At 43.4% G+C, this 11511-nt stretch overlaps 1 protein-coding gene across 2 annotated transcripts in view; it reads left to right on the forward strand.

Moving 5' to 3' along the window:
• Positions 1-11147, forward strand: part of LOC116948137 (cell adhesion molecule DSCAM-like) — a 175352-nt gene extending 164205 nt beyond the window's left edge. For both annotated transcript variants that reach the window (XM_076071264.1, XM_076071263.1), the window contains 3 exons: positions 5170-5385; positions 7388-7714; positions 9800-11147. In XM_076071264.1, the coding sequence (XP_075927379.1) occupies positions 5170-5385; positions 7388-7714; positions 9800-10185 (929 nt within the window). In that variant the 3' untranslated portion in view covers positions 10186-11147. The remainder of the gene's footprint in view (positions 1-5169; positions 5386-7387; positions 7715-9799) is intronic.
• The last annotated feature ends 364 nt before the right edge of the window (positions 11148-11511 follow it).

An 11511-nucleotide genomic window follows, 5' to 3' on the forward strand; every position in this document is an offset into this window, starting at 1 on the left:
CGGGGGATCTTTGTCTTTATTAATGTGTGTGGGCAGTGGTGATTCAGTAGTTAGCGCACCGCATTACGAACCCCAGCGACCTGAGATTGATTCCTGCTCTCAGCCAATATTAGTGAAAAATATATGAACTGGTCCTGAGCCTCCTCTAGGTCCACTCAGCATTAAATGAGTATCCGGTGCCGTGTGTAGCACTGGGGATACAAAAGCGGCTGGGTGTGGTGCTGGCCACCTACCCCATATGCCATTCTAGCCTTCATAGGTGCTCGCTAACAGCACTTGCCCCAACGGTCTGTTATAGGCTACACGGGTAATCTTTGTCTTTTGTTGCGTGTGTGCACGCATGTTTATGTATGTGCGCGGCAAGCGGTGACACTGTTTTTCGCCCTACGCCACAAACACGGTGACCCAGGGTTTAATCTCCAACCACAGCTAACATCACTGGCTAGTGGCATTGCACATTTTCCAGGCCTCCCCTAGGTTGAGTCAACCTCAAATGAGTACCAGGTCAAGTGTGTAAACATCAGAAATGGTTAGATATTGGTCTTCACGTGTGCTCACTAACACTATTTTCCCCCACCACTCTGCATGAATATACAGAGGATCTTTGTCTCTTTGTGTATCTGTGGGAAGGAGTGAAAGTAGAGTTGTTAGCATGGCCAGGAATAAACCTGCATTCTATTTCTGACCATGGAACTGGCTTGCACCTCCCATGATTTGGTCTTTCATGAGCAGTGAGCACTGATGATGAACATCAGCATGGGGAGGCACAAAGTGGCCGGGCATAGTGCTGACTACTGTATACATTTGGTATCAGCCTTAATAGGCACTGCCTCACATCAAATTGACTTGATATTCCCCATAATTACATTTGGAATATATTTTGTGTGTCGTAAATATGTTGTAATTCAATATTGGCTGCTTTAGCGAATGTGCATACATATACAATATATATGGGAAAGTGATATTTTTTTAAGAAATCCAAAAACCTTCTGTTAAATTAATTGAAACGTTTCTTTATTTTGCTGAAGAAACAAATGTGACTTTTTGGGCCATCAAATTAGCATTGCCATTCTAATGCTTCTCAATCGGTGGACTATTTTGACCCGCTCACATTCACGACTGTGTCTGCTTCCAATCACAGTTTACAACAGCAACACAAATAATAAAGTAAGGGGTTTTTTTTTAGACACCAAAAACATATGTTTGGGGCAGGGATAAGCAACAAATGAATGACAGAACCAGTACTTAACTATCTCAGGTATAATTATACCTACTGGGGGAGAATAATAATAACAAAAATAACCCTATGGCAGGTTTCTGACACTGTTGCTTTTAATGAGGTCCCACTAACCTGATTTGAAATGAAATATTGTACATTGACATGCGTGTATCTGTGGTGGGAGCTGCTGTGCCTATTCTTGGATTTATATAGTCAACTTTGAGCGGTAGTGCAGCGGTTAGCGTGCTGTGCTACTTAACCCAGCGACCCGAGTTCGAGTCCCACTCACGACCAACACCAGTGACGATTATTTGAACCGTTCCTGGACCTCCTCTAGGTCGACTCAGCCTCACATGATTACCTGGTGCGGTGTGTAAACATTGCCACTAGGGAGACAAAGGCAACCAGGCGTGGTCTTGGCCGTGCGGCCTTCATAGGTGCTCGCTAACAGCCAAAAAGTCTGTCACAAGCGATACAGGGGGGGGAGTATTTGTGCCTTTCCTCGGATTGATATTGTCAACTCTGATTAATTGTGTGCGATGTCTGTATGCTGCGCGTGTTTATCACACCGTGGAATTCAAATATCGGATTTGTTTGCGTGTCGCCATATACTTTCAACAGCACCAGCAAGTGGAGAGATGAATAATTAAAATGTAAAATTACAGAATTAATGAATGTCTGGGAAAATCCGAAATGCGTGACGTTCGGCGGTGTCTGTTGGTTATTTTACGTGACGTTAGACAGATGTCAGTGCGGCTTCATCTTTGCATCGCTGTAGACGGATTTCGATAATTTTTTGTACTTGGTTTTTCTTCAATGCAGGCCTACAGTAAGCTCAATGAGACTTTTTTTTTAAATCGGTTTGCTGTCATGTAAATACAGTAGTTTAGGCCTCGTAAGCGAAATTAACTATTTTAGATTTCTCAAAGCCATCCTTAGCTTTTTTTTCACCCCTCTAGGGTGGTCGTTTCAATTAAGCAGAGAGTTACTAAATTTAATTAAACATTTAATGGCTTTTCCAGAGCCGAGCTCGCTTGTTTTCTCTTCCTGCTCTCCGACCACTTTTCCATCAGCGCCGTGCTTTAATAGGTGGCAATTATCTAAGTTGAACACATTTCTGTCAAATTAGTGTCGGTTAAATGCTGCAGGTGCTGCTTTTTATTTAGCTCCGCCCCCCCCCCCCCCTGAATGATATTGCTAAGGGGCCATCCATTTAGTACGGAAGCAAAAATCTGTCAAAACTTGACCCCTCCCCCCCTCACTTTTACACCCCCAGAATCCTTATTATCGAGGTTTCACCCCCCCCCCCCGTTCCCTATGCGTACGTACATTGTCAGTAGACCCCCCATACGCAAGCGTACGCATTTGGGTTAACCCCCCCTCCCCCCTCCATGCGTACGTACTAAATGGATGGCCCCTAATTGTGTCACATTAGTGCCTAAAATTTAGATTGTCTCCGGACATCACCGAGTGCTTTTTCTGCTGGCAGAGCCAATGGATTTGTTAATCATAGTTTGTAAATGTAATAGCAGATTAATATAGCATTCAACCAAGCTGAATATGTAGAGTATTACTGGCCAATTTAAGGCACATATTGTTAATTACGTGTATATAAATGCCACATTGTATCATCTAATATGGTATCCAGAAAGAGGCACTTAACTTGGTAATCTAAATAAATATATATTTTGAACAAACACATCAATAGATGTGTCATTTAAATAAATGAGCACTTACTTGTATTAATTTATGAGCGTGTTCAATTGATGTGCTTCGTTACTTTTAATCAAGTCGAGATCCATTGGAAAGCAATGTTCATTCTCTGAGTGGCATCCTGATTATTAAAAACAAGTTATTTCGAATGTAACTTTCCTACAATTGGCAAAGGAGTGGCATTTACAGCAAACAGCACTGCAAGTGATTAAGGTGAAAAACGCAGCTTGTCCAGAATGGTATCATTCACTTTTATCGAACACATAATTAGACAACAGTTTGAGCTAGGGCAATAAAACTGATAAAAGAACAAAGGCACAGATTACCCGTATAGTCTTGACAGACTGTTGGGGCAAGTGATGTAAGCGAGCACCTATGAAGGCCGGCACAGCACACAAGGGGGGTGGTTGGCCAACACCATTGCCCGGCCACGCCGCACCAGGTACTCATTTGAGGCTGAGTCGACCCAGGGGAGGCCCAGCACCTGTTCAGAAATTCGTCACAGGTGTTGGCTGCGAGCACGAGTCGAACCCGGGTCACAGCCGGGTTCGTAGCACAGCGTAGCGCTAAGCGCTGCATCACCGCTCACCGTGATTCTCGAGGCTCCCAGGTGCTCACCAGAATCTCAGGTGCGGTTGTTTTGAAAACGCCTTTAAAAATGCGCCCCTCAAAACTCTTCGAGCGTTTCGCTTGAGCGAATGTAAAACACGCACACACATATAAGGAATATGTTCACAACGTTTCAACAAACAGCTCTTTAAACCGAGTCTAATTATAATTAATGATGTATGGAATATGATGATTTATGGACATCCTCTAAGACAAACGGGTCAGAATTTATTTTGATTTATTTTAATTTAATTCACAGGCGTTAATGTGAAGAGAGCATATTATGGTGTTTGTCTTCCACTAATATTGACGGTCTTTTTTATCACGTTACTAAGCAAAGGCTCAAAATCCCACATTTTTATTAGCTGATTTTTAATTAATGCTCATCCTTTTTCCCACGTTTGGTTCTTGAGTTACCCACGCAATGAAAAACATCTATCAATACATTAATAGGAGTATGATGATGCTAATTCATTGGCTTTTGCATTTGTGCAGTCTCGCCATGTGTTGTTCGGTAAGCCGCGTTGTTCGTGCTAAGCACACGTGGTACAACCAGAACGTATATCAAGAGAGCAACAGTCGGGTAAGAATTTGTGAAAATACAGCACTAAGAGGAAAAAAAAATTATAGAAAAAATTGGTGACATTTTCGGCAATGGGAGAGTTTGAGTTTTTGTAATTTGTATCTGTACAGTGCCAGCGCAGTGTCAGAAAAAATAATAAAGTAGAATGATCGTGACTCAGTAAAACAAACCCAGACAGGCTTTTAGATATTTATCTTTTGAAATAATATTTGATATGTTTGGTTTTAACAATTGTACAAGATGAACGATTTCAGTGAAAATAATCGTAAAGGTTCACAGTTCTGATGTGACGTTCCAATCTCACTGGAAAAGCAAAAGTGCTTCCTCTCATTCATTCCAGATTTTTGGGTTGGGTCACGGTAATAATCTGGCCAGAGTTTTGTCAGAAAGACCCTCAACCATCCGAAAAATCTGAATGTACTAAATTGCCACGTTTAGAAGCATTCAGCTTGTAGCCAAATGTAACAATGGGACGTGACGTTTCGCTTGAAAGCGCATCAAGCATCTTCAGGAAAATCCAGGAATTCAGAAAAAAAAACACATTTGGTCAGATCGCGTAATGATGATCTGGAAGTGCCCGGAGGTTCTCTCTCTTCTTACGACGGCTCTGGAGCTCGCTAAACCGCGCTCGGACGCAGCACGGGAGGACGTGCAGCATCGTGCGCGTTGTTCCATACATGGAAAAATCAAAGAGTCGCCAGCCTGCGACTGTGTGCGGTAGAGCCCGAAACCGTCAAATGCATCGCCGACGAGTCGCACCATCATCCAGGCGCGGCACACCCTGACGGTGTCCCTACAATCCGTACAGCGTCTACTGCAGCCTTGGATTGCTTGAAGGACCCCTGAACATTCAACTTTGACATCATCTATAAAAACTGTTGCTCCCCTCCCCGCCCTGCGCATTCCATACAAAAGAAGAAAACCCCCAAAATCGCTTGAGAATAATAATAACAATAACTAACAATAAAACATTGCCTGCGATAGCACCCCCCGTCCCGCGTCAACCTAAGCCTCTTTTCCCCGGTTGACGCTCGGCCACTTGCAGACCCAGTGTCGCGCAAGCACGTGCGCCACCCGCCCCCGCCACCCCGGAGCCGCTACGCCAGCCAGTGGACCCTGAGCCGCCTGCAGGGATCCGCCTGCGCCCGCACGCTGCCGCCGGACTGCCGCGTGATCACGCCCCGGGCGGCCGACTGCCGCGTCATCACGCCACGCACAGGCGAGAGCGACAGCTACAGCATCAGTCCCTCTCAGGACACAGGTAGCTTGCACGCCAGGCGGGCACTCTTGTTCACTCGTGGCCAAGGGGAGGCAAAGGGGGGGTGGGGTGGGGGGAGGTTAGGGGGCTGCTGCTGTGTGGCTGCGTTGTGTCTCGTGTGCAGTCGAATGGCAACGCAAAGCAAATGCCGGGTGGATTCGTGATTACGTGGACCTGGCAGCCTCGAGTGGACTCACCGCCCTGATAAAATGTCATTGCAAAGTACTAAAAAACCTCTTCGTTTTCATGTTAAATGTTAAGCATACAGTTATGTGCCTTAAATCTGGGCACTCGGCTGTAATGTATTATTTGTTTTACTTATTATTTTGATTTTAAGCCCTTTTAACGCTTCACTGCTTTTATTGCAAGCCTGCCTACGCTGTGTTGATCGTGTGGGTTTGTTGCTTTACCATACTTCACCATTGTTGGTCAGTGTGGCTTTTGTGAAGGGGTGGGTGGGACTGGTTCAGATATCACTCATCCCTGACGTTAGCTGTGACCAAAAAATCGAACTCTGGGTCGCTGGGTTTATAGCTCAGTGCTCTATAACCACTGTGCCACCTCACACCCCGCTATGTATGTACGTGTAGGAATTACTTTGAAAGAAATTACAACATCGGTTTGTCTAGATTACATTGCTGCAGTGTGTGCTGATCTCATCACTCCATCTCTGCCTTGATCATTTTCTCGGGAACAACAATCTCCCTCCCCTGCTTTGCCAAGCCAACACTATTTTCATCTTTTGGCCATCATCCCTGACAACAATGTATCCGGCCCAAGGATACTTGTCCTTCTTAACAGTCAACATGATGTCGCTAAATTGGATTTGTTTTTGTGCCATGTGTTCCTTTTTCTGTCGGTGAGCGTAATTCCCAGGATGCATTTCTGCATTGCTTTTTTGTGGCACTTTTTAATATCTGTTTTATTTTCAGTTGTCAGTGTCAATGTTTCTGATCCATATATCCATAGCAGGCAATAAACACCTTATAGGCATATTGGTATGTTGCTTTTCGTTATCAATTTCAGTTTGTTTTTTTTACAAAATACGTCATCTCTTTATTTTATCATTTTGATCCCAGTCTACTTCCAATAATTTTCTAGATAGTTCTCGTTTTTTTATGATTGTGTTCCTCCACCATTTGTTTTCCTCTTGTTCAGTGAACTTTAGTTTTCCTCACATGAAAAAAATTTTCCACAACCTATCAGCCTTCTGTGTTAAGTTATGTAATTATTACCTCCAGTTGATTTCTATTTGTTGTTATGATAACGAAATCGTCAGCAAATCTGAGATTGTTGATACTAACTTAATTTATGCTCATGCCTTTATATCTCAAGTCTACTTTTCAGAAATATCTTCAAATGTCGCCTTTTAATAACTTTGGCGAAAGTGTGTCACCTTTCCTGACTCTGCTTCTGATTTGTATTTAATTCTTTTTTTGTGAAATCAGAGTGTAACTGTTCTATTTTTAGAAAAGAAAATCCATAAATTTTCTGCATTTAATTACTGAGACCTTGTTTTGTGATAATATATATATCACCATGCCTGATTAAAGTCAGATATGGTGATTATTTTATATTCATTTCCAGAAATGGATTGATACTTTGTATGTATGTGGTCAATGGTAGAAAAATCTTTCCAAAGTCTGGCTTTCTCACACGGTTGGGTTGACCTCTACATTTCCCATTATTCTCTACGCAGTGGTCTTTTTGAACAATGTATAAATGAGACAATCTGGTAGCTTATATGTAGGCAGGTCTAGCATTTATTTTTTATCGTCATGCAACCAAACAAATTATGATATAATGCCGCATATCACGTTTAAATTGTACCACAGTTACGTTTCCAAGAATCCGTTTTTTTTTCTTCTTCTCAGAAGCACATTTTCAGCCAGTGCCACCACCATTTCGCAAATGTACCAAAATTGTACATTTTGGTACAGGGGGGCAAGCCGCATATAGCCTCTTAAATTATATGGCATTACCCGCTGTTCGATGCTGCGCGCAGACAAGGGCCGGAACAGCATGGTGTCGACGGAGAGCGCGTCGTCCACTTACGAGGAGCTGGCTCGAGCGTACGAGCACGCGCGCATGGAGGAGCAGCTGAAGAACGCCACCTTCGAGATCACCGAGTGCTTCGTCTCCGACACCTCCTCGGAGCAGCGGCTGACGGGCGGCACGGCGGGCACGGGCGGCGAGCCCGGCGGAGACAGCCTCACGTCTGGCAGCACGCCCAGCGAGTCGGGCATCTGTCGCTTCACCGCCTCTCCGCCCAAACCGCAGGTGGCGAGCACGAACCAGGGAAGCATGGCCATGCCCATTGCGCACCGTGCAGGTAACATTGCAAATGTGAGCCCCGCGTCACGTGATCCCCCCCCCCCCCCCCCCCCCGCGTCACCTTGCGCCCCTTGTGTTGTGACTGACGGAGACTCCTTCATCCGTGGCTTCGGCACAGCCCCCACGAGAGGTCGGGGCATTTGGGCCACCACTGCTCGCTTAGTTTCCGATAAATTCGGCTTCCCGTTTGGCCACCCCCACTGCCTTGCCCTTGCTACAATGGCGCTGTGCTGTAAATCTATTCGGCGGGCGTCTGGAATGCTTCTTCCCAAGGCCGTAGCCATGGAGTCAACATTGGGGGGGACCAAATATTCCAGGGGGTCTGGGGGTCCCCCCACCCCAGAAAAAAATATTAATTTTAAAACTAATTTCCTGCCTAAAATCCTTTAAAAATTCACGAACACATAGTATGGACTTTTTATTGATGTATTTTTTTACAATAATGTCTAATAGTGTATTGTATTACATTTCTATGTGTTTTTTTCTTTTTTACCATTTAATGTTTCATTGTATGTAATGGCAGAGATTAGGGATTAATAAAGTACAACCATAACCACAATCATATAAACAGAAATCTATTTTATAGCGATATATTGGGGGGGGGGACATTTTGAGCTTATTTATAATTTCGGCCTTGCTTCTTCCTATATTAGGAAGGCACTGGGCGCTGTGCACTTTTACATCCAGATTAAAAACTAATTTCCTTCAGTGCTTTTTGTGTTTAGTTTATTGTCCCCCTCCCCGGCACTTCTGACTACGTATGGTACGAAAGGAGTTCAACATACATACGTTGTACATATTTAACAACGTAAAAATAACAACACGAAGATCTTTTGTCAATACACTGCTGGGTGAAGGCTCCCATATTCTGTGTTGATGTTTGGGGGTTGTTTGACCATATTTCACCACGCTGGTCAGTGCAGGGTTGGTAAAGGCAGAGCCGCATGATCAATGTTAGCTGTGGCCAGGTTCTTAGTGCAGTGCCCTAATCACTGCACCACCGCTCCACCTACTCCATTATTTAAGCGACTCACAACATGATTTTTGGATCGGGATATCAAAGAGTACAATACATTGTACATGTTACTTCATCGTTCAGCTTAGTACTGTCATCTTTATTGACATTGTATTTAATCAAGCGTGCGGTTGGCACTATGATTGTACAGCATTATATTCTCAAAAATTTTGACCATTTTTTGATTTAAAGCTTTCGTGACTGCAGTGATTCATATTCTTGGTTCTTTAGGAAAAGTCACGTTGAAGGGAAACAATAAAATAATAAAATATATATGTTTCCCTTCAACGTGACTTTACCGAAAGAACCAAGAATATATTTTGACCATTCTTTATACACAGAGAGAGTATTGTGCCTTGCTATATAAAACTATGTTTGAAAATGTGACGTCAACATGATTTTGGCATTATTGTTTACATCAGCATCACATTTTATAACCACGTTCTGGCCACTGTTTGATGAGGACCTCCATATGCCTGCATTATTTACCTCTCAGCATTTTGTTAATACTTAATTCCTGTTTTGTGGATGCTGGCATGGTGTCATGGTTAACGCACTGGACTTTCAATCCAGAGGTTGTTGGTTGTATTCAATCTCCAAGCATGACGGTGTAAATGAAGGGGATGATGATTACAATCCCCCCCCCCCAACCCCTGTCCTCCCAGCAACATAAATGGGTTCACAAAAGTCGATCGACAGGTCGCGTTTGATGGGTTAAAGTGTGGGTACTCCCACCTCTTCCGAGACGTCTGTCCGGTGTGGATGAGCAACCAAACACCCTCTACGCGCTCGCTTGAGTTGTACGTGTGTATGTACGTTGAACGTCTTTTGCGCCATACGTAGCCAACCGTGCTAATCGGAGCGGAGGCCCTTTCTGCCAGTAGTGTCACGAGCGACAATTTGCAGGGATGCACCTTAACTTCCTTGATTATTATTATTATTGTGTTCCGAGGAACACACCTGCACGAACGTTGACAGAGTAATCACCTCGCACTGAATTGCCCACCGAACTGCGAATGTGATTGCTTTTGCGGACAGTGCACCAAAGTGACGCAGACTTGTTTGCAGGAGACTACTGTAACCTTCCAGTCTACGTGAAGAGGGAAGGGGCCGCCGGGAAGGTGGCGGCTCCGCGGGAGGTCGCCGTGCCCCAAGCGAGCGGAAGCAACATCCCCGAACCGCAGGCCAGCTTCCCCAAGCCACCGGCTTCAAGCGCTGGCAGAGAACAACCTGCACCGGTCCACACTGCCTTCCCTCCAGCCAACGCGCCACCGCCCTCCTCCGAAGGGCCTCCTCTACCGCCTCCTGCCAACGCGGCCCATCGTCATGGCTCCAACCCTTCCATCAGACCTTCAGGCTCTAGAGACTCGATAGATGAGCAAGGCTTAGCTGGACCCAGCAGGCCTCAGAAGCCTGGTGCTAATGTTTACTCAAAGTCTTACACACTGGTTTGATATTTCTCACGCAGTATAGTTTGTTTGATGCCGATGGATGACATTTCTATGGTCTTAACTAAGATATGAAATGTCTAAAAAGTAGATGACAATTTTTGGAACTTTAGAACTATATTGTGTTTGTGTGTGTCTTAAGGAACCAACAGGTTATAGACTACATTTGCAGTTTGCTTCAACGATTGTGGGCTGCTGAATTTTGAAAGAAAGGGTTTTAAAATGTATCCTTTTGAATGGACCCTCTGAAAGTCAGGCTAGAGTAAGTCAAGTCGCTGCTAAACAGTCTAGGTTTGGCCTTGAATACATATGGCTAATTTAACCAAAGCAAGCCATAGCATGAAAAAAAAACCATCCAAAAACATAGATTTAGGCTGGAAGTATCAGTAATCATCCTTGTGGTAACTAAACAAACCATTAAACATCAGTACATCAGTCAGCAAGTCAACCTTTTTTTATTATTTTTGCTGTAGTTTTGTTTTATTTTAATGAAAATGCGTACATTTTAATTAAATTCAATATAAGGGCACTTGCGATAAACTGAACATCTTGCTGGATACCTTTGATGATTAAAGGTGACCACTGCAACACAAGTAATATTGAATACTGACCCCTGGGGCATGAACCATATGGCTGGTGCTGCAGATATTGAAAGCAGGAATGAATCATGTTGAACTATTTGCAATTCATTGACAGTGTAAGAAGGGGATTAGCTGTTTAAATAAGGTATTTTGTAATATGGTACTTGGACTATTAATGTGCAGATAATGTATTTTGTACATAGTGAAATGGATTGAATGTCTAAGCCTATACTTTTTTATACGGGCAATGACGACCCTATGGTATTTGCTAAGTTAATATTTAAAAATCCTAAATTATGAACCGGTGATTATTTATTGGGGATAAGTGATGTTTAATTCTGTTCTATATATTTGTTTCTGGGTTATAATAAAACATGGCAGAGCTTGCTGCATGGTTTTGTATTTCAATTCAGAGTATGGTATTTCAAAACTTGCTGCTATGCCACGTACACATTAAGATATTCTTAACCCTACTTCATTTTAAGTATTTATGAACTGTGCAATAAACAGTTTTTTGTGACTGTGGATACAGGAGTATAGTATCTCCATCTCTTAGGCTCCCATGTATAATTACAGCATCATGGTTTTGCTGTGTAACAATCAGGGCATTCATAGATACCCTCCATGAAAATGAATTTTCATTTGGATAATTGCCACTTGAAATGTACTTCACATTATGTTTGTCCTAGCTACTATACGGCGCTTTTAAAACACAACTCAAAAACAGCTATAATTAATTTGTGTACATGCA

Source organism: Petromyzon marinus, chromosome 32 (genome assembly GCF_048934315.1).
Source record: "Petromyzon marinus isolate PM22_M1 ecotype Great Lakes invasive population chromosome 32, UKy_Petmar_22M1.pri1.0, whole genome shotgun sequence".
NCBI lineage: Eukaryota > Metazoa > Chordata > Hyperoartia > Petromyzontiformes > Petromyzontidae > Petromyzon > Petromyzon marinus.